Source organism: Schistosoma haematobium, chromosome ZW, assembly GCF_000699445.3.
Source record: "Schistosoma haematobium chromosome ZW, whole genome shotgun sequence".
NCBI classification, from domain to species: domain Eukaryota; kingdom Metazoa; phylum Platyhelminthes; class Trematoda; order Strigeidida; family Schistosomatidae; genus Schistosoma; species Schistosoma haematobium.
The window spans coordinates 21,780,784-21,805,502 of NC_067195.1; the positions used below are offsets into that span (position 1 = coordinate 21,780,784).

Below are 24,719 nucleotides of genomic sequence, written 5' to 3' on the forward strand. Positions count from 1 at the left end.
CATGTTAGTTGGGATAGTAACGCAACTAGTTACGTTTTAAGGGGTTAGCTATTAAAAAACTCTCCTCATAGTGCCATAAAATAAAGACCAGAAGATTAATCAAAAAAAGATCTCGGGTTATTTAAACGGGAAGAATAAAATTATTTGTAGAAGAATACTGCTCTTCTGGACTGTAGTGGTTGTGGGAGAAGACAATTTAGTCTATAGACCCTGAATATATATCCGTTTACAAGCAAATTCGACGAAACAGCCATATTTTTAATGGTCAGCAAATTTCATAAACAATAATCATACAGTGAAAATCTCTAACGACTCACTTCACAATATTCTGACACAATGCAGAACCTATTTTTATCAACAAAACTTTCATGAATACAGAGTATATAAGGGTGTTTTAGACTCGATAGAAGATGGGCTTCTTTTTCATAATCTTTTTGAACAGCTTCTGAATTGTCATCAAGTTTTATGCACTTCAGGGCTTTCAAAACCTTCCTGATCACGGTCCGTTCAAAAACACTATTAATTACGTGCAATTTTGAGATTCTTGGAAGTCCTCCACCAAGTAAGTTTTCCCACTCGCTCCTTTTCCGAGCTTTTTAATCACAGTATATCGACTTTTGAATATAACGGTGCTTCCGTCCTTCATTTTGAATTAGCTCGTAGGATTTGATTACTATGACAACACGTTCCGATTTTCCGCTGACAATCATTTTTTAAGGACTTCAAAGAACAATACACCTATTTCTGAATGTAGCATCCTTTTTAATGTTTCCAGACGCTTTGTGTATTGCCCTATTTTTCCCGTTCATTGAACAATCGTTTTTCTTGAATCAGCCTATGTCACTTTATCAAACGTCTTTGATTCCGCTATCCAATATATAATTGGTAGTTTGGCATACACATAGTGAATTATCTGTGCCATTTTCTCTTTGTGTCGGTGCAATCCTAGGTTTTATTTGGCGTCCAAATTGAGTATTCTAATCACTTGTCTGTATTGGTCCTAATGGGTCCAGTAGTTGTGGGTTAGCAAATGCCAAACATTATCACGCAGGATGTTAGTTAGTCGTAATTAGAAAAAAATCCAGATACGTGAGAGTGAAGGAAAAACTGACTGTCAGAAATTGGATTATTCACCAAGTACGCAAACAAACGAATGGATAGTAGTGCAGGAATAACAGATGAACGTTATTAACACGAAACGAATCGGATAGAAATAGGCTAATGATATGTTGTAATATTAATAGATGTAGATGATTTGGGAGGCATGTGTAATTAGTCCGAGAGGCAGACGGTAGTCCACTGGCAAGTATATGGTTGTCATATGAGGAAACTCTCAATGTGGAAATTTTGATTTCATCCTGGTATTCACTCCATAGTGATCGTTTTTTTGAGGAATGGTGATGAGGTTCCAGTGTGACATTTGTGTTAGGACGACTTGGTTTCCCTTGTTTATCGTATTTTATTGCTAATCGACTCCTTATTCTCCTGTGACCCGGGGGGAACGATCTCAGAAGTCCAGTTCTACCTACCTAAGATTTGCCTCTCAGCTCCATCACCCACCATGTTGCGTGTCTCTTTAAGGAGAGTTAAAAACGGTTATTGGTTAAAAATATTAAATTTTTTCCATATGAAATTACTAATTTTGTTTGTTCAGCTCCAGCCCCACCGTCTTTACGAGTGTCAAGAATCCCAAGGGTAATTATCCATCATCGTACTCTGTGAATATAATCATGAGAGTGCTATTGTGAAAGAAATAAGGTGCATAAGGCTGAATATTCACAACATGACATTTTGACAAGTTATTTTTAAACCAAATGTCCACCACCAACCTACCTACGATGTCAGGTCTTTTTGGAGCTCAATCGAATCCTTTTTGCTCTTTATGGTATCTTGTTAGCATATGTTAGGCTCAGTTAATCAGAAAGAAAAGTTATCCTAGAGTGGTTTCCCATGAGACTCCTGATATGGAGGCCCTTTAGTTTCCACGATCCCTATTTATCTTGGTGTGGAACATTCAGCTTTCCAGGCAATCTAGAAATCTGAAGAAAAAACGGGTCATTGAAACTATCGTTATGAATTTCATTATGAGCACATCACGCAGTTCAGTCTAGAATGACTTTCCGAAGTAGGGGAATATCACGCGAATCGGAATCTAGACCTAACAAGTTATGCAGGTTTCCTATTCATAATCATCGGATGAATAATGCTTGTTTTTGAAACCATGTTGGGTTGCATGAAGAGCATCGCTTCTTTCAATAATCAACCCTTCCATAACCTTGAATAGCATTGGAAACGGTGGTACTGGACCGTAAACACTCACCATATTGACCTAAAATAATTGAAAGTGAAGAATCATAAGTCCATATTAACAAAACAATAGCGTAAAATAAAAGTTTCAATTAGAACAGACATACGTAATGGAATAAGGAAAAATATATTAAAAGGACACTATGGGAAGCTAGTTACTATATTTTCCCAGTGTTCTAGGATATTAAGTACTGTTCCAGCTGTCAGTGAGGAGCCTATGTGTTTGACTGCGCTACATGACGTAGTCGGAGCTTGATTGTGAGTTGAAACTGTGTGCTTAAGGTTGTATATAGGTGACACTTGTACATTGTTTGTGATGCATAAACATTCATAAAATAATCCGTCCTAGAGATTAAAAAATTAGACGTGCTCTAGTCAATACTGGATAGTTAATTTTGTTGTTTTTTCTTTTGCTTCCAGAAAACAGTCCTTGTCTTATTTTCAAATCAATTGTACAGAGTTTTTATTGAGTTCTAAAGGACTGTTATGTATGAAACTGATATATCGTCAATATCATAAAGTTAGGCAGCTCAAAAAACGAAATCCTTATTTCTTTTTTTCTATTTTTGCATTTTTGAGGATCTTTTCTCTTTCGGCTTTGTTGACATCACATACATGGGAGTTACAGACTGCAATGTTACAATCCACGAGGCCACTGCCAAGGGTGAAACTCGAAGTATTTAATTTAGTACGCGGTGTTATTATTAATACCACTCATTTTTACCAGATTTTAATTCATCTGTTAAACCCAGGATTTGAACTTAGGTCGAGGAAAATTTCATCCTTGAACTTCCAGTATTTATCCTGCATTTGGTTTGCCGTGGAAAACTTATCACAAGTGTAGCGTCTGGAAAGTATTCCGAAATGTTTTTTGCAATGCTTACTCTTAGCGTACAATATATATAGATATACAAAAGATGTTCTGAAATTTCACTTCGTTGTTTATAATAATGTCTGTCTGAAAAATAAGCATACCAAACACTTGATGTTTTAATTTTATAGGGACTTGGACTTGACTAAATAATGATGAACTCACATTAAACTTGTAAATTTTTATCCTTCCCTTGTTTTATAGGCTTTCTGGATAAAGTGCGAACCGTTGTAGCAGTGTTACCAGCTTTGTTAATTGAATTTGCACATCTTAATTATGACAGAATACTCAATGTCCGTTTTAATTGGAATTCTGTGACTTCTAGTAAACCTTTGAAAATGGCATGAACTTTAAGCCACTTTTTTTATTTTCCAGGTAGCTCAATTCAATGTGATTATGAAGGAAGATGAAAGTGATCATGCTACACGTGACTTGAAAATAAGTTTAGAGTACGAATGAAATCTCCAACAAAATGTATTCATCTCTTGTTTTAACTGTGTTAAGTATGCTGCTAAATAAATGACATTATAGCAAATCACTGAAAAATATCTTATCATAAAATTAGTAGATCAAGGACCACTACTGATTGTTTGCGCCTTAATCAAATCTAGCTCCCCAAAGTCCAGTCCGTTCGACTAAAATGAAACTAGATGCATATGGATAAAACCTACTACTCTGTGAATGAATAACAAAGTCCTATAACACAGTTAAGTAATAATATTTTACTACTAATAAATATAGCTCAAGCGAACTTTATGTTACGAAACAGTGTGAACGACGAACACTTAAGGTAAAACATTGAAATTATAAGTGTGAGTACATTAAGATACAATAAGAAAGTGAGGCATAGTTGTTAAGACGTTAGAGTACACCTGGTATAAGTTAGTTATCAAGGTAAATTAAAAGCGAATTCGAAATCAGTATTTATGAGCCTGTTCACAATCATCTGTATAACAAAAGTATGTGACAGATAGTGCATGTTTTTGATGCCTTGGCAAAAATGAATTGTAAATTTTCAAGTCAATTATTACAGTTTGATTGTTACTGATAGAGACAGATACAAAGACCTTTACCGCTAAACTACGAATTATTCATGTACACATTAGTTATCTGTCACAATATATCGATACCTCGTTTGGCGATGTCAAACTACGAGGTTATTGGCGCGGAGTGATGCCAATCCCTACCTTTGCGGTTCAATTGTATTAAGCTAAATATTTAGGCATTAGGTCACATAGACTAGATTCGGGTGTATATCATATTGGTTGTTCGTAAATTTGGAAACAAAAATGGAATAAATTTATTTGTTGACCATGTGTTAGAGGAACCAAAATGTTTCGCTATTTATAGCAGTGTCAGTTATCTTAACGAGTATAAAAAACATACAAAATGTATGCACATATAGTTTCTACGTGAGTAAAAACGCTAGGCATACCATTCAATGGAAATCACAATAAATAGACAACTATGTATCATTTATAATGTTTCTAGTTGATGGATGCAAAAATTCATGATCTCTAAAATTGTCGAGGAGAAAACGATTTCCTGTTTAACAACATAAATAAGTTATCTTAACATATGATTCAGCGGATGGGAGGTGACCGGTAAAAATGATATCGAACCATAAGTCGTTTTTAAGGAAACGGACAAGGAATTGTGTGTTTTTTTCGATGAGTCATGTATGGGCGAACAATGTTAAAACGAAAGTATATGATAGATGTATAGGACAGTACTGTCGTGACAGCTAAATATGTCATTATTAGAATATAATACACCTTGACATGAATGACGATTTTTTATTCCAATACAATATAACTTCTAAGCTCCCAAACCATATGTAAGTTCCGCAGCGAACGTGGCGAAGTTATTCAGTAAAATGAAGTGCGCGAGATAATAACAGAGAAATCTATTTGGATTCGTCATGTCATTCTCATGATCAAAGTAATTGGAAGAACCAATTCGTTTTAGGTAGTTATAACAGACTAAGTACCGTGAGAATCCCTTTAAATTATTTCGTTCGACAGTATTGTTATCTCTTTATTCTTTCACCTTGTATTTTGTTTTAACTTTTACTCAAATGTTTTAAACCATATGCTTGTATTTCCTGGGTTTATTCATCCAGGCCTTCATTATTTAATTTTGTTGCTGCATGACGATGAGCCATTGTCAATAAGGTCTCGTTTGACTGAGATCAAGGTTACTGCGAGGAGAAGTTGATCGTTGTTGCTCTCTGACTGTCTGGTCGTGGTGCCATTTAAATGATTGAAGGTAGAAATCTAATACCATCTTGTTAGAAATAGTTCTTTTGATTGCCAGAATGCTATTTCATGCTAAAAACACCTCTCAATGTATTTTGGGGACAGCATCGTAGAGAATCGTGTAAATTAGGCACAAACTACGTGTTTTCATATAACCATAGGAAGGAGTTATTCATAAAGCCTTCGTATACCAAACAGAGGAACGTACTTTAGTATGATCAAATAAACTCTCGTCTGCTGGTTTGTTTACTATATTCAGACCAAATATTTGTAGTTCGGTCGTAATAGTAGTGCAGTTTAGTGTTGTGCTGTTTACGTAACAATCGATCAAAACACATGAATATGTAAAATGAATTGAAATAGTTTCCCAAAGAATTCTTTTTCCTCTCGTGCACACTGAAAGGATTCATCAATAAATCTTCAGCACTAGACATTCTAATGCTAGGACGGACTAGCTCGACATTTCACTATTAATAAGGTTAAACAATTGATCTAGATTTAGACAAGGTAAGGTAGGAATAAACATATTTTATGTGACGTACTAGGTCTAGTATATTATCAAATAATTTTTAAACCCTCTTGAAACCAACTTTATTATTGACAATCTGCCTTACTTTATTCCAAATTATTTTTTTAAAATAAAAATCCTTAATTCGCAAGCCCATAAACCTTTGGTTCCTCTAAAACTAATCACTGTGAAGATAGGCGTCCAACATATTTTAATATCTTGACTTTTATTAGGTAATGTTTGGTTAAGAATGGACTAAGAATAAACGGACGTCATTCAGATGGTTAGAATGAAGAACAAATAAGCTACGGCTACTTGTGGAGTACTGCACATTCAGCGCCAAAAAGCAATAAGTGTGACGTCGCGAAGAGTAGTGTTACTGAAAGCTCACTTCGGGATTTTAGAAGAGAGGCCAAAAATCCATGGAGCGTATCTGGCACTTTCTGCTCACCGGACAGATAACCCTGGTCGTAATGGTTTTCTCAATATAATACTTTTTCACAAATGCTTTACATTATGTCGGTTTGTTACCGACTGACGTTGCATATTATTGTATTTTGGTCTGTCTAATTGTGGTAAGTAGAAATATTTGAATCATTATAAGGACCAATAACCCCCCAAATGTCGCAATTTGGGTCAGATAGAACTAGGTGGGCACAAATGAACGTACTGTATTTGGAATTCAAATTCAGATACATATCAAGTACAAAAGAATCATTGGTTCAGCCGAACATCACGGTAGTACACTTCTGGATAGAATTTACGAAGTTTTTTCAGTTATGGTTGCTTTGTCTAGTCCTTCAGAATTATTTATTCCTACACAAATAGTTTATCAATTGAGATGGCCTTTCCTGAAAGATAACTTGACAAAAAATGTGTAAAAATATGTCTTTACAAGATTTTCAAACAGTTTGTTACCAATAAAGGTGGAAATATATTACTTTACATTCCACATTCATTTGAAGTTAATTTCTAATTCGTGTTTCTTGCATATTGAACTGACACAGTTCACTTTACGGTTATGTGCGCTACTGAGTTGCTGTCAATGAAGGATTCAGTAAGCAAAGAAGATAATACAAAATCCAAAGCTCAGCTTAAAGCTGAAAGGAGGGCTATTCAAGTAAGATCCTAATAACTTTAACTATAATACAAGGAAGCTCAAAGAGCTGCGAAGGCTGCTTCTAAAGGTACTGACAAGCCAAAAGTCACGCAAACACCAAATGCCGCTCCTAGTAGTATGATAATAAATATTGGTCTCTAGTTTTAAATATTCTCAATACAGATGCACCAAATACTCACCCAAATCAGGACACAGGCATGGATGAACAAAAGACTATTTCCTCTATGGATGAGAAAGCATGTATCGGTGTGGTGCAAAGTGAGACTAGCTGTATTTTCGTTATTTTCTCCACTCAGGTCAAAATAACCGCCTCGATTATTCCAGCCTTAAAATTGCCGAAGTTCCGAAGTCCAGAACACAGGAGTCCTGTCGCGTTCACCTCTTCAAGCATCTTGACCAACCAGACAAGCGAGTAAATGTTATCAGTTATCTTGGGTATGTAGATTTCCTTATGTACTTATCTTAGCATCTATGCGACATAAACTTTAGTCAGTCATGAACATCAGGTGCAGTTTTCATCTCAATGTCATTAGTGTTCTAAACTAGTTGAGTTGCGACTGCTATTCTCATTTTATCCATACTCTGCGGGTAGTCAACTTAATTTATATGTACCCTTTAAAATTGAAGCAGCTTGGTTATGCTGCAGTTCCACTTCCTGGTAAACTCCTTAGACATGCTTGGTGACTCACTTATAGTAAAGAGGAAGTATTATGTTAGGTTTTCACTTTCACCTCTTTATTATTCCTCTCTGTAAATGTAGGTTATATTTATATCTAAGTAAAAATGTCTAGTAGTTCACAGGCTAGTGATTTGGCAGAGTTTCGTTCTTACAATGTTGTTCATCTTGAGACTTATCCCCATTTATTGGTAATCACATGAAATCAAAGTATTCTGTTAAATAAAATGTAGCAGCTATTCCGTCTTTACATGGTCTATAATGTGAAAAAAAGTTCGTAGTTAGCTTTAAGACCTCTTAGTTTTGTTCAGTGCAGAAAGTCATTTGCAAGTCTGAATATCATTCCTTCATTGACCCATAAGGCGGTGAGTTGTTTTCAGATTACTTGTATAACTACCATGTCTGAATCTATTTTAGTGGTTCGAATAATTAGAATAGGTGTAGAACTACTCGATTTCAATATTGAAATATTTCCAGCATGTGTACATCATAAAAGTATGAATTGGTGACTCAAAAATGTCCTTTAATATGACATCTAAATCTCTGAGGAGTATAGTCGAGTATTTTAGCTTTTGTTTCAGGGTCACTAGTACATGCTAACCTGATCAGTAAGTTGAAAAGTCAAACTTTGGCGACTGTTAGTTATATCAAATCAGTTTATTTCGTTTTAGTAAAGTTGATATATCTGAATAATGTTCACCAATTTTTACTAATGATCCCTAAGTGTTGTTTTTTTCATGTTATTCGCTTGAGCTGAAGTATTTTATCAAAGTTGTCCCATTCACCCTATGCATTACCTTATTTTTCTTTATTCAGTTTAGGGACTCGTTCCTCAATCCATCCTTCATTCCTCACTCTGGGTGTCGATTTTGACGAAGATCGAATATGGGGCTCCAATGAGAAGTGTTTAGCGTTTTTGTCGTCATGTGAAGAACTCATACGTTCATTCATTCCGAAGTCACCTACCGAAAGAATGAACAATCACACTGGAACAAATGATGCTCTGTTTTGCCGGAGTTTCGGACCAGTTTTGCAAGCTCATGTGAACTTTCTTCAACTTTGTCGTCCATTATCTGTTACGATACATAATGCATATCAGTATCTGAAGCAGACGCTTACTCGCCTAGATTCCGTGGAAGATTGGGATGAGGTATGATATTTTATGATTGTATGTTTTACTCTTATAAATGTTTTTGGATTTCCTGGTTTGCTCCCCATTGTTAACATTAACTGTATCACTTTCCTCAATCTCTCGCTACGACAAAGAAACATGGACTATGTAATTAAAAGACATAAATAGGCCTGAAGTGTTTGGTCATAAATGTTTTCGAAACATCTCTCACATATAGTAAAACCATCGAATTAGTAGTACTGAGGTTAAGCCAGGATACTAAGTGAAAAGCGAGTCCATTGTTGAGTTTATAAACTTACGTTGACCAACAATTAGCAAATATGTTATGGATGGCTAACTAACTTTTACCCCAGCCTTCAGTGTTAACTGTGATATGAGTGAGTTAAGAAAGATTTATTGGTGAGAAAACCGAGACGACATGATTTCTCTGACTGATGGTTCGAGCTGTCATAAGTTCCAGACTTTTTGGCTGGGACTGATACAATAGTTGCAGCCAATATCATAAGACACTTAGTTATCTACCCCAAAACCAGTTACTGCTAGGGTTACATTTATTTTGTGTGTCCCTCCAAGTCATTAGTTTATTATCATCTTTAGCTTCAGTCTTTAGTATCATTCGTTTCTTTTCAGCTGTGTTCCTCGTGTTTAGAATTCCGCTGCTTTCGATATTATCTTCCATAGTGTTTTTTGTCTTGCTGCTTTCTCGCAGTGATGTAAGGTGCACCAACTTGGACCAATGCATACTCGTGCCAAGTTTGATATTCATAATGACTAACTGTGGATGACTTGCATCCATGATCACTCAATGACTGATTGAAGCACAAATAGCCAACACTGAAAAGTCAGACTTCCTTGGTCAATAATGTATAAGTTACTGAAACAACTTCACTTTTCTGTTCTGTACACTAGCCATAGTCCTTGACTTGCAGGCGATAGTTGGCGTTCTATAGAAGCCTCTTAACTGTGTCATTAAACAGCATATCTGGCCATAAAATCATACGTCTGCCAGACCTTTATGGTTGGTAATATTGGTCGTTCCGAAGGTGGTGGTAAGCTATCATGGGAAGTAACTACATCTAGTATTTTCAACGGGGTTATCACTGTTCGGTTAGTGTTTGACTAAAAACACCACTTTCTTTCATACAGATGTTCTTTAGTCGCTCTACGTCAAATAAGCAACATATTTCCATGAAATGAAACCTTTAACAAAAATCAAATGCCTGCTTTAGTAGTCTTGTTGCATAGTTGAGCCCTGGTTTTCAAATAATTGATGAGGTTTCTGCCCATACATATGTTTATTCAATTTTTACTTGTAGCGCAAGTGAAAAGTGTTCACGCTTATTAAAGAAGGAATGTATTACATAGTTTTCACTTTTTCGTAGCTAATGTAAAACAGTCATTACAATTAGATGAGCTAATTTTATAGTTAGTGACAACACTATTCGAATTAACCAAAGTCACTGATGATTGTCTCAAGCTCGTATTACAAGGTTGAAACGACAATGTGTGGGTCAACGCCGAGTATATAAACCTGTTCTTGATAAGTAAGTTACATGCTTTTAAAAATTACTCTGGGACTTATTTCGAACATAACTGAACAACAACATTAATAAGGACGTAACAACTTTACAGCATTATATCATTACATATAACCAACGTCAATCTATTTTTGTATATTTAGTGTAGAGGCAATTTTTTATCAGCCATCGTCGAATTTAGACGTGGTTCAATTTACTTGGCAGGAGATGAAATTGTAGATCGTACAGTTAATTTGATTCGTTCTGGTGAATGTGTTTGTATATTTGGATATTCATCCTTGGTAGCCCGTGTGCTGGAACGTGCATGGAAATCTCCATGCAACACATCTGTCAATCAAGTTGATGCAAATGTTGATTTTTTAGCGGACAAAATGAAAACATGTTTTGTAAACACTAAATCGGATCCATCAAATAAAACTACAGACAGAGTTTTTAGTGTTTTGGTTGTTGACTCTCGACCGAAATTTGAAGGTAGACAAATGCTAACCAGATTGTTGAAAGCAGGAATACCATGTGAATATACACATATTGGTGCATTGCCAAGTGTTGCAAATAAGGTATGAATAAGTTTACTTTTGGATAATAGTGTGTAAAAATGTTTTACTAACCCTAATAATTTTCACTTCTGTGTAATTAACATATACATGTGTAATGGATAAGTTTTAACACCCGAAATTACCAAGCTTTTACACTAAATACAAGCTTGTTACGTACTTTGAATAAATACATGAGTTAATCGTATTCAATCCGTTCACGTGTTCCTATCCGGTTCATATACTTTATCGCAAATGGTTGTTTAATACAGTCATATGATTTGACTATCATCAAAGTGGGTACTCAAAAGTTAGGTATTATTATCGTCAGTTCACTCGAGGAAACAGAGACAGCAGAATATGCTTATAATACTACTCCGACTTAATTTCAGAAACCAGTGTTCTGGCGCAAACTAAGAATACAAATAATTACCACGGTACCAAATTCCTTGGAGTTCAATTCTCTCAAATAAGTTGTCTTCGCTAAACAGAAAACTGTTAATCAAGGTTCTTTATTTTTATGTTAGGAATTCTGGTAGTATATTTCCATTTCGGGTAAACTTTAGTATTATCATTTCGAGTAAAACACGGATTAAAACTGAGTTTTTTGTTGATGAGAAACCAGGTTAAAAATATACAGATATTGTAATGACTTACTCCCCAAACTGAGAAGTTATCGTCATATCAAAGTAAGAATTGCTGAAAACGGTGGAATAAACTAATCCTGTCATATACTGCTTCAGTAATAATAACTTTTGGTTGATTGCTTTCGGGGAGAAATGTTTTGGTACATATTGAAACTCATTGTGGAAGTTCACCATTTTCTGTATGTCATTATAATATTCAGTAATCATGATGACTGGATTCTTCTACACTACTGTCTATTGCACAACTCATTGTAATATTGTGACAGCTAAAAGCTGACCTATAAGTTGTTTATCTACGTAACTGGATGGAAAATTAATGATCACTAAGGTTGGATAATTAGAAGCAAATCAACTAATGAAGACAGGCATGAACAGCGTTAAACCTGACTCGAGTGTATCAGTCCACAGTGTTGCACGTTACACTACTGACTGATGGAAAATTACATCAACACTAAGTGAATTAGATCAGAATGAGAAGTGTAGTATAACATCATTCAATACTCAAAAATATATAATGATAGTAGGATAGTACACATTCCAACTACCCCTGTCAACATAGGTTCAGAACCACATTAACTGATTTACCACCTTCATTCAAGATTTTTCTTAGTCATGTCTACATACCATATATTCCTCGATTACTCGTACGAGGGTAAATTGCTGGAATACAATTTCTTATAAATTAAAGACATGTAGTGATACAACATACAATTTACTTACTTCCGCCTGTTACTCCCAATGGAGCATAGGCCGCTGACCAGCATTCTCCAACCCACTCTGTCCTGGGCCTTCTTTTCTAGTTCTATCCAATTCTTGTTCATTTTTCTCATGTCTATCTCCATTTCTCGGCGTAATGTGTTCTTTGGTCTTCCTCTTTTCCTTTCGCCTTGAGAATTCCATGTGAGGGCTTGTCTTGTGACGCAGTTGGGTGCTTTCCTCAATGTGTGTCCTATCCACTTCCAGCGCTTCTTCCTGATTTCTTCCTCCGCTGGGATCTGGTTTGTTCTCTCCCGCAGTACGTTGTTGCTAATAGTGTCCGGCCAATCGATCTGAAGTATTTTGCGTAGGCAACCGTTAATAAACACCTGTATTTTCTGGATGATGGCTTTCGTAGTTCTCCAGGTTTCTGCCCCATACAGTAGAATTGTCTTAACATTTGTATTGAAAATCCTGACCTTTGTGTTGGTTGACAGTTGCTTTGAGTTCCAGATGTTCCTCAGTTGTAAATATGCTGCTCTTGCTTTGCCGATCCGCGCCTTCACATCTGCATCGGATCCACCCTGTTCGTCAATGATGCTGCCCAAATACGTAAAGGTTTTTACATCTTCCAAATCTTCTCCGTCAATTGTGATTGGATTGGTGTATTCTGTGTTGTATCGGAGAATCCTGCTTTTCCCTTTGTGTATATTGAGACCTACTGCTGCTGAGGCTGCTGCCACACTGTTCGTCTTCTCCTGCATCTGTTGTTGCGTTTGGGATAGAAGGGCCAGACTGTCTGCGAAGTCTAGATCATCCAACTGCATCTTAGATGTCCATTGTATCCCACGCTTCCCTTCAGACGTTGAAGTCTTCATGATCCAGTCGATCACCAGGAGAAAGAGAAAGGGTGAGAGTAAGCAACCTTGCCTAACACCGGTCTTCACTTCGAACGACTTTGTCAACTGTCCTCCATGCACAATTTTGCAGTGTAATCCATCATATGAGTTCTGTATGATATTGACTATCTTCTGGGGCACGCCGTAGTGTCGAAGAAGCTTCCATAGTGTTGTTCTGTCCACGCTATCAAATGCCTTTTTGTAGTCAATGAAGTTGATGTAGAGTGATGAGTTCCATTCAATTGATTGTTCCACAATCATCTGTAGAGTTGCGATTTGGTCTGTACACGATCTATCCTTACATAATCCTGCCTGTTGGTCACGAAGTTGTGCGTCTACACAGTCCTTCATCCTGTTTAACAATACCCTGTTGAAGACTTTTCCTAGTATTGAGAGAAGAGTGATGCCCCTGTAGTTATCACAGTTGCTGAGATCGCCTTTCTTCGGTATTTTGATCAGAAGTCCTTCTTTCCAGTCTGTTGGTACTTGTTCCTCATCCCAAATCTTATTGAAGAGAATGTGGAGTATCCTTGCAGTTGCCGCTACGTCTGCTTTTAGTGCCTCTGCTGGGATGTTGTCCGGTCCTGCTGCTTTGCCACTCTTGATTTGTCTGATGGCCATGCTGATTTCTTCAATTGTTGGTGGGCCAACATTGATTGGGAGGTCCGTGTGTGCTGCTTCGATGTTGGGTGGGTTCAGTGGAGCTGGTCGATTCAAAAGTTCTTCGAAGTGTTCTACCCACCTGTTTTGTTGCTCTTCAATGTTGGTGATTACCTCGCCTTCCTTGCTTTTCACTGGTCGTTCTGGTTTGCGGCGATTTCCAGAGAGTTTCTTTGTCGTGTCATACAATTGTCTCATGTTTCCTTCTCTTGCAGCCTTTTCCGCCGTCGTTGCTAAATCTTCCACATATTTACGTTTGTCGGTTCTGATGCTCCTCTTCACTTGTTTGTTTACTTCTGTGTATTCAGTTTGTGCCTTGGCTTTTTCTGCTCTTGTTCGACTGGTATTGATTGCTGCTTTCTTGTTCCTCCTTTCTTGAATCTTATCCAGTGTATCGACAGTGATCCATTCCTTGTGATGGTGCTTCTTGTGACCCAGGACCTCATGACATGTTGAAGTGATTGCCTCTTTGATCCCCTTCCAGTTGCTCTCCATAGTAGTTCCTTCTCTATTGAGTAGATCATGAAAGACCTGGAACTTGTTGCTGAGGACTATCTTGAATTTGTTGAGTTTGTCAGTATCCTGAAGAAAGGCCGTATTGAACTTTTGTGATATTGTCCTCCCCGTTGTCCAGTGTTTCTTGAGTTTCAACTTCATCTTGGAGACCAGCAAGTGATGATCTGATGCTATATCAGCTCCTCTCTTGGTTCTCACGTCCTCTATAGTCCTCCTGAACGTTTTGTTGATGCAAATATGGTCGATTTGGTTTTGTGTAGAGTGATCCGGTGAAGTCCATGTGGTTTTGTGTATGTGTTTATGTGGGAATATGGTGCCGCCTATGACCAGCTTATTGAAGGCACATAGGTTTGCAAATCTCTCACCATTTTCGTTTCTTTCTCCAAGTCCGTGTCGTCCCATGATGTCTTCATATCCAGTATTGTCCGTTCCAACCTTGGCATTGAAATCCCCCATCATAATGGTCAGGTCCTTTGTTGGGCACTTCTCGATGATTGACTGCAGCCTATTGTAGAATTGATCTTTAGCGTCTTCATTGTAGTCGTTGGTAGGCGCATAGCATTGGATGATGTTCATTGAAATACCCTCCTTCTTTGTTTTGAACGAGGCTTTGATGATCCTTGGTCCATGAGATTCCCATCCTATAAGTGCATTTTGTGCTTGTTTGGACAGCATCAATGCAACTCCTTGTGTATGTGGGGCATTTTCTTCTTCATGACCGGAGTATAACAGGAGCCCTCCTGTAGTTAGTCTTTGTTGTCCAACTTGTGTCCAATGTGTTTCACTGATCCCAAGTACCTCTAGGTTGTATCTTCTCATTTCTGCAGCAATTTGGAAGGCTCTCCCGGTGTCCCACATTGTACGAACATTCCATGTACCTAAATAAATGGTCGCTCTGGTTGTCAGAAGGGACATCGGCCTCGTAACTTCCGAAGGAATTCGGCTTTCATCATGAGGCGTCGTAATTCTTCTAAATGAAGACCTTCTGACTCCCAGGGCAGAGTTTAAAAGGTTTGAATAATTTTTTCTGGTTAGCGTTTTTTAGCGAGTTAGTTTTCTACGGGATGGGGACGCTAACCCCATGCCCAACCCTCCTCCTTTATCCGGGCTTGGGACCGGCAGTAGCCCCCGGAGGGACTCCAGGCGGAGTTAACATACAATTTAGATTTAAATTATTACTAAATATTTCGTAAAAAATGGTTTCACCGGTTAATTTCTTGTCGAGAGGTCTCATTATTTGTTGCTAAAGCACTTACATGGCATAGCTTTTGTTACACAATCTACATCTATCCTCTGGTACACAAAATGAATTAAGATTACCATACCATACTGAAGTAAATCTCGACTAAAATTCATTTGTGTATGGTAAATTTATCCCAGGTTGATCTTTAATATACTGTCCTACTTTTAACAACGTTTGTTGGATTATTCTAATATGATTGAAAATCAAATTTCTTCGTTGCAAGATATGTCTTGTGTTTCTGGTTTTCATTCGTTAGCAGTGTAACATTCGCTTTCAAACTAAGTATTGATTACTTTTTATTTATTTTGATTTGAAATATAGATATCTCTAGTTATTCTGGGCGCCCATGCTCTTCTTAGCAATGGCTACGTACTAGGTCGTATGGGGAGCGCTCAAGTAGCCAACATTGCAGCCTCTATTTCTCATGCTCCAACAATAGTCTGTGCTGAAACTTACAAATTTTGGGAGCGCGCCCATTCTGATGCATTCGAGTATAACGAACTTGGAGATCCTGACGACATTTGGCGAGGTCCACGAGGTACATCACCAGACTATAAAAAGGGCATTCCTGGTTTCGGTCCAACTGGACTTCCAGATAGAATTGAATCTTCTACAACTGATTTGAGTGAATGGCGTTCAAATTATAGTCTTAGACTGTTACATTTAGAATATGATGTGTTACCGCCTACATTGGTTACAGCTGTAGTAACTGAAAAGGGCACCTTACCTACAACCTCTGTTCCTGTAGTCCTGCGAGTAAAACAAGCTTCTATAACCAATGTGTAATTTTTTTATTTTCTACATTTTGTAAAAGTTTACTTATTTGTTGTTATGATTTGGTATTGTAGGTGTATTGAAATGCAATAAACGCACAGTATTAACTCTCACTATTTTGCTGTAATTCGACTAGCGATTATACTCGGTTGTTCGGACCAAATTTAGTAAATATTTAAGGTTTAGGTTAAATATTGGTTAACTGAATTAATCCTTTTTACGCATTGCACAGCGAAGAGGTAAGTTTAACCGGTAGGTTTTTTCATTCCTAACTACATTGTTTAAACTCTTAGAAGTGATTTCATCAGATATCCGTTAATTAAAAAGCTGCAACATTTGCATCAAGATAATTGATTTTAAGCCAGTAGTTAGGTTATCCTAGCAGGCTATATTATCTCCAACACTTACTCCTTAAGTTTCTACTATCCCTGGCAAGTCGGTTAAAGAACAAACGAAGAAAATCTCAGACTACATGACTAAATCATACTGTGGAGGATACCTGACTGTATTGATATTATTTTTTTAAACAAACAATTAAGGTTTTTAGCGAGTCTATTTTTTCTGTAAAAGAATGAAAGGTTGAAAAAAAGACTACAGGTATAACATTGAGTTGAAAGACAAAACTTTAACTTGTGTACTTAATTGCAATTAATAGTTATTTGTTATCTGTTCGGTCGAATGGCACCGTAAAAGATCGAGGGGGAGTACTGTCATTTGTTATTTCCTAAGGCACTTTCACTAATTACAGCTGAACCAAAGTAATACGAGGATTCTTCCTAAAATTCGCATGCACATGCGTTTGTAGCAATTGTTATAAGCGACCTTATTGCAAGTTGACTAAACTGTGCAGGAATACACTGAAGTATAAACTAAGGTATTCCAAACCAGTGAAAACTAGTTAAAACTAACTTCTGTTACCCGTATGTTCCTAAAAAATGCTAAATTTAGACAAGAGCAATTTAACGTGACAAGCACACAGACCTTAAACAGTGGGTTTGTTCTTTAACTTAATGGCGATATTCAGATTTGTTCACCGAGCGATTTCTTGACAATTACGATCATTCGAATATGCATTGAGGACGCTCATTCTCTTGTTTTACTCAACCTAGCCTCTGATTTGTTTTGGGAGTAGTATTCCCATCACTCAATCTTTCATGAATTTGTTCTTCACCATGTGACTTTCTGTGCACACAGAAAGCTTCATCGTTTCTGTTAGTGATGTTGTCGTAAGCTACAAGTATTTGACCGTAGGCACATTCAATGTATTGCTCTCATGGTGAAACCATAGTTTTGATATCCTAAGGTTACACATAGGGTACTAGGTAAAGTTGGTTGATGTTTCGAACTTTCGTTGACTGATAACGCTAGGGCATTTATTACGTATCCCAGGTCATGGCCTACCAATACACCATGTCGACTGGTCATAGAAGCTGTATGTTCATTCCCATTTTCTCGTAAAGCTGAGGATATCTTAGAAAAACTGAAGATGTTATCTGTTTCTTGACAAATTTTAATGATCATCCCTATGGATGATAACAAATTAGGAGTAGAGGTTACTCCTGTCTGAAATGTGGTCGTTTTACCGGTAGATTGAAGAGGCTGGGATTAATTTTTCTGTCTTTGTAGTAGTTGTTTCAATACAACACTTGAGAGTACTATATATTGGCTCATGTAAACTGAGAACAATTACGCTAATTGTAATCATATAAACCATCCATTCATCCTGTTCGCGGCCATCGTAGAGCTCTAGCTTGGTGGTTTAATTACTCGATTTTCCTTCTAATTGTGCTTTGGTTTGAGTGGTTGCGTTGACCGAATTCTAGTAACTTGCCGTTCAAGGTTGTAGCAGTAGCATAGATTTTAGTTTAATGATATCCTCTTATAGTTGTCATGCTTATCCATCACTATTTTCCTCATTTGCTTAAAAGATTTTACCATTTGTGGGGAATCATATGATTTTGTTCTGCGTTCAATTCTCTGCTGTATATATAAAGATCATAGGGTGCCTTGTTCAGCTCAAAGAAACGATATTGCGAAACAGACCTAGATTATTTATTGCGCCTACATATTTTAGATGTTATCAAGTGAAAATTAATATAAAAAGTAACGTAAAACACCATAGTAGTTCGTTGATCATGCTACAAGATATATTTATTCTCACAAATTAACCGTAAAATATCAAATTAAGCAAAGCTTCTGACACCTATCAAACAAGCGTTCACTTTCCTCAAATGCTTTCACACGTTACATGGCATAAATTGTCAAGTTGGTCTAATGGTAAGAGATCACACCACCCCCAAGTTTCACCAATCAATAGTACATATTGTTCTAAAAGTTGTTTTGGAGAGAGTGTAGGACGGAATTTACTATGCGAATTTCTACTATAAGTTTACTTTTCCAAAGACGGGTAGCAACTTTGTTTAAGCTGTTCAATCATACTAATATCTTAACTACTTAGTATGTTTGTTAGTAACTTGAGTAATTTGACTTAAAATATGTTTCATTTTGGTGGGGGCAGAAATGACGAGATCCAAGTCGACGAAGCTTCATGACGAAACCGGGTAATTTGATATTTCCAATTAGAGATCAATGCCTACACAAAGACTATTCTCTTTTTGGATAAGCCATACTCCAGCGCCTCGTCCAAGACAATGTGGTCAAACGCTTTTTTACAATCTAGTTGTAAGGCCGAATCTTTCTCTACCTACGTCGATTCCAGCAGACGCGTTTTCGCGAAAATCGTCAGGCCCCAAGGTATAGGCTTGTATATGATGGGTGACTTGCATTAAATTAAATACACTCTAATTGACCATTTCAATCGTAATCTTCTGAATAGAAAAATAGAACACAGTTACTGAGCTAAGTGATTTATAGTTATGGTTAAGATAAATTAGTTGATTCATATCAATCAATGAGAAATTTTAGTTCATATCTGATTATTGACAAGTTCCAACAGAAAATCTTATTCGTCATACTATCCAATAACTAGATCGAATATCTTTGCTAAAAACAGTCTATAAAAGTATATTGGATTCCGGAACACTGATTACTGTTCACCAAAATGTTAGTGTATTTAGTCTAATCCAATAGTGCATCAATCGTATTACTCATAATTCAGAAAAAGTAACTGACTAGTAGATGTTACATGATCTAAATTTTTGAAAGAGTATAGTTTTCGTCGGCATTCCAAGTATTTCCGATTTCGGGACAAAATAACGCACAAGTGTTTATTGATTGCCATCTATTACGAATACTGATTGTAACCATTTATATTGTCAGTTAAACAGTCTGATATTAATAAGCATGAATCTTGAAGCGCTTCACTTAAAACAGCGATGGCCATAATGTAAATTGTCACAAAGATTGGGAGCTCTGTAAATTTCTATAATCCTTTCTTTAGACGCATCAAAGTAGACAAGTATGAAAATGTATTCTTGTATTAATCATGGACAAAAAAGGAAGATAGTTAACTTCTATTGAAGGAAAATGAGAGAAAAATTTCATCAATTTTATTAATAATCGACAGATGGTGATTTTATCTATCAACCAAGGTAAATAACAGACTTATTTTCTAACTCTTCGTGTTATTTGTTCTCTCAAAATAGAGTTTGTTCTTGTTTGCAGTAGTTGTAGCAATAGTAATAATGATAACAGTGATAATACATTTGATGTTTACGCCAATCCATTACCAGGTGGTCAATTTAATAAATCGAATTCAAGTATTCCTTCACTCTCTTTCTAACCTTTCCCACCCCACCTTCCGCCACTTAACTCGTAGATATACAAGTTGACTACTAAGATGAACACTACTACTAATCTCAAACTTATATAAATTATGATTATTAACTTTTTTTGATTATCATTTGATTTACTATCTCATGTATTTACATACTGCTTCATTTCTTTCAGGTAAATGTTCGTATTTATTCGAAGAAATGCATATATAGATAACTGAACAGATATACTCCCGTGAACAGGAGAATCGGTGTATCTTCTCTACTAGCATGAATACTTAAGATGATCAGGAAGCAGTGTGTTTAAAAAATAAACATAACCTGAGCTCATATATTCAGTTGGTTGTAGACTCCAGGAAGATAAGGCAGCTATCCAGTGCTCAGTTGTTTTCAACAGTTTTGAAATGATATCGGTCTATGCTGAAGATTAACTTAACTTCAAACTGAGCAATATCCGAAAACACCTCACTCAAATAATTTTAATTATTTGCTCTCTACTGACTAGTTTTAATACGAATTCCTGATATTCAAATGAGCAACAATAACTGATGACGTTAAAGTACATCTAAAGTATGATAGATGTCACTGACTTCACTACATGATTGTTGCACAGTATGGCAACTTAACTAAACTTTTAAATGTAAGTCATCTAATTCCGACTTAAGGGTCTAGGTTTATTCTGATAGCCATGAGAACTGAAAATTCTTCGCTGATTCAAGTGAGGCGTAATAGGTGCTCATTATTAACCGAATACCTTCGGCTTTTAATTAGATTAACTTCCACATTCTAGTTTAGATTTCACATTATCTGGTAAATGTTAGACCATAAGTCTTTTAGTTGTAAAGTATTTTGGAGATTTATATGTACAGAAGAGTATATGAACAGGATACATGGGACAAAGGAACCTAATTATATGTGATGAGTTTGAAACACAATTGATCTGTGAGGATTTAGTACTCTATCGTATTGTAGTACCACGTAAAACTGGATTTTAGCCTTGTAAAGAAATATACATCTAGTCAGTGAGTTACATCTTGCCTTATGGAAAATCAATAAAGCTTGGGATTAGTCACTTGTTATTCAAAATGTTAGTTATCCATTTAAAAGAAAACTAACATCAAATTAAAGTGTTTCTGCCAATATTGGTAATCTAAAAACAGGTCAAGATAGAAATCTATATGATTATATTGCTTGAAGAAATTGTGAATAATTCTCATTTTTACTATTCAATTGTAATATTACAAAAAATGTTATTTATGTATGATGTTCGTGTTGATATTCATTCAAAATAAATTTTTAAACATGCAACGAATTGATGATGCTGTTGGGAAGTATTCACTTTTGTACTAAAATCTGCTCAAACATATAAAAGAAAGAGAAAAGAGAATGCATTTTATCCCATTAACTCCATTGTTTAAAAAAAAGTAATGAGACTGGTTCATAAAGAGAAGACTATTTATTAACCAGACTAATTGCTAATGACGAATTTATGTAATACTCAACAAGATATGTAAGAACCCTCAATTTTCTCCTTCTACAATATTGATCATCGAGTTTTATTATTTGACATTTAAAAACCATTAAAACTTTATTTTAATTCCAAAAAACCGATTTGCCGATACATTTCAGTTCTTCAAATTGTAAGTCAGAACCTTTACTTAAATGTAGCCGTAAAAAACTCAAATTTAAGCCTCCACAGTACCATTAATTTGTATTTATACTTCTTTTTTATATAACATCTTTACTTGGCCATTGGATGAACTGATTTTAATGTCAATTCGCCTTTAAATTATTCTTCAACTTAAATGTTGTACCTCCAAAAGCTTCATTTAAAATTTAAAATCTTATACATTTTGTCAATTCAAATCATGTTTGTCATCAACTTTTCCAATATCCTAGTGTTGTTGTTGCCAACACTATTGATCTTGTCATGTTTTTATCAAATATAATCCTCAAATTTGATTGACATCATTTCCATTTGTGTAGTTAGTTTCCAATCAAAATATATTTCAATGAATGATTTTTACATAATCATCTTTTAATTTCTGGAGCATTCTCTATTAAAACAACAATGTCCTTTCTTATTTGCTTGTCATGACTTCCAAATGGTTACTAATTAACTGACTATTTATTTTTATTTGTTTAAACACATAAACATTGGTACAAGGATGCACCACATAAATCATTCGATTTGTGTGAGGACTGGATACTGTCTGGGTGTCCAAAGAGAAGCAGGTTGTTTTCTTAGGGGCCATACCCGGAGCTTTCGACCTAAAGGTCTGATCCTCAAGGCAGTGGAGCAATGTCAGGAGATGCAGTCCCATGGTCGGCGGCGACCAACAATGGGTTCATATGCCTTTTGTTCCCTCAGGACCCTGGGGCCCATGTGCACCATTGGTTTGAAATTAGGGTTTCCCAATCCCCCAGGCGAACCCTCTGTGTCCACCAACCCAGTTAAAACGTCGAACATTCGCTTTTCATCCTCTCAATTTCGTAAACAACACCCGTGGTGCGAGAAGGCAGTGAGTAGGACTTCCCTGGTACTGGCTGTATGCACGTGGCCATGTGAGAGCATTTCGAGAGGGAGGGCTGACTCGCTCCACTTTCGGCCGTATCAGGGTATCTGGGGGCAATTAGCTGACTAGCCAATAATTGATGCTTTTTCAGATGTATATGTTATTTTCAAAGATTGGAATAGCCATGACCCTACTCAACCTTCTTCAAAGCAAATATATTATAGACGGTTCATATTCGTTGGAAGGGTATTTGTCCCTAAATTTTAATACATCACAAACTTACTCAAAATCTGATCTAATTTCTGTAAGTTTTATCTATGTATACAGTTTAAAAACTTGTAAATAAGTACAAATATATTTTAATAGTTGAATTCATGAGTCAATTGAAACTAAATCACCATAGAAAATCTGAAAGCACTGGACGGCAGTTTCATCATAGTATGAGACTCCTCAGTAGTACGCACCAACGATATTTAGTGACTTTCAACTTAACTTTTAATTAATCATGGGTAGTCTTTGTATGGAAATTACTTCATTTTGTTCGAAAAAAAATCAGATTAATTATTACCGGAAGTAAAATTTAAATTACCAATATGGAAAACAATTAGTTTGTACATCTATCATCATCAGGTGAAAGTATATATATAATCTCTTCAATGTTTCAGCAAGCGATGTGATATTATACACTACTCATAATTATCATTATTTGTGCATTCATTTATATTTTTTCAGGTAGTCGCTAATAGTAATTATCAAAAATTGTAAGCGTAGTTGTTGCATTAATAGCGTTTTGATAATAATAATTATTATTGTTTTTATTATTAAAGGTAAATATTTTACTTCCGGTGAACGAAATAGGAAGAAGACTATTTTTACTGCAGAAATAGTTTTATCTATAAATATTAAACATAAAAGAAATTACAAGGTATACCCACACAGTATATATTTTCATATCGAAGTTTAAAAACTTGGGTGTAAAATGTTGAAGAGCTAATCGTTATGTACACAACCACTGATCAATCAGCCGATGCAAAGGAAGATATTGCACTAGTAAATTAATTAATTTGAAAACTGGATTTCTTCCAAGTCTGGAAAATAGTGGAGTAATATCTTGAAGTCAATACAAGTACTGAGGTTTAAATTAGAGACAAATTACTGAAATTCGAATGATGGAGTCCAACTATGTCATGAATTAAATTATTATTATCGATTTATGATGAATGAGTCGTAAAGTATCATAAATTGACTGAATTTAGAAATGTGGACACTAAACCTCAATTTAGCATTCTAACAGTAATCCTCTCACCATGAAAATTAAAAATTCTAGGTTCGATCGATAGTTAAGTAGTGGATCTTTCTGTTTTTCATTTATTCGTAACGTAAACTACACTTTGAACAAACTCAACACTCCTGAGATTTAATAGGTATACTTCCATTGCGCTTATCATTTAATAAAGAGGAACTACTATTTTCTCTGGGTCAAACTTTTGATGTTCGTATATTACACTTTCAGCTTAGCGCATATTAAATTTATTTATTTGAGCTACATCTCACCATAATTCAATGATATTTATTGGTAGCACGGAAGATTTCTTAGTTCATCTACTTATGAGTCGATAATACAATCAACAAATATTTCAAAAAGAAAATTTTAATAATTTTCTATGTTGATTTAACTGAGATCTATGTGCGAAATTATTCATTAAACATGTTTATTGTATTCCACATTGTCTGAAGATGATTGGTTCGATTAATTAATCTTTAATTGGTGAATATTGCCAAGTCACTAGATCGTAAAACTTGACAATTATTCAAAAAATTTTAGTCTTTAAATTATTCTTCAAGTTATGTTTATGTTATCATACAAAACATTTGAAATCTCTTCTTACCTAATAAAATTGAACTCTAATCAATCATTTAATTTAGTTCCCTTTCATTGTCTGATATCATAATTAAAGTGATAAGAGGTTATAACTACTGTTTCGTTCTAAACATTCTCATCATCCGCTGAATAGTACTTGGAAAAGTTTGAAGACATTATGATGTGAAATCTTTTTTTCTATCAAGCTATCTTTTATTTAATCTTGACTA

At 35.7% G+C, this 24,719-nt stretch overlaps 2 protein-coding genes across 2 annotated transcripts in view; one reads left to right on the plus strand and one right to left on the minus strand.

Annotated features, from left to right (window-relative positions):
- NEK11 (Serine/threonine-protein kinase Nek11) overlaps positions 1-753 on the minus strand; it is a 24,815-nt gene extending 24,062 nt beyond the window's left edge. Inside the window, exon 1 of the mRNA XM_051210702.1 lies at positions 318-753. The gene's annotated coding sequence lies outside the window, so the exon portion shown is untranslated. The remainder of the gene's footprint in view (positions 1-317) is intronic.
- EIF2B4 (Eukaryotic translation initiation factor 2B, subunit 4 delta, 67kDa) overlaps positions 1-20,120 on the plus strand; it is a gene marked incomplete at both ends in the record, with an annotated part of 21,034 nt that extends 914 nt beyond the window's left edge. The window contains 8 exons of the mRNA XM_051218689.1: positions 6,952-7,064; positions 7,098-7,179; positions 7,227-7,322; positions 7,361-7,499; positions 8,557-8,890; positions 10,554-10,967; positions 15,926-16,386; positions 20,003-20,120. Of these exons, the coding sequence (XP_051070720.1) occupies positions 6,952-7,064; positions 7,098-7,179; positions 7,227-7,322; positions 7,361-7,499; positions 8,557-8,890; positions 10,554-10,967; positions 15,926-16,386; positions 20,003-20,120 (1,757 nt within the window). The remainder of the gene's footprint in view (positions 1-6,951; positions 7,065-7,097; positions 7,180-7,226; positions 7,323-7,360; positions 7,500-8,556; positions 8,891-10,553; positions 10,968-15,925; positions 16,387-20,002) is intronic.
- Positions 20,121-24,719: the final 4,599 nt, after the last annotated feature.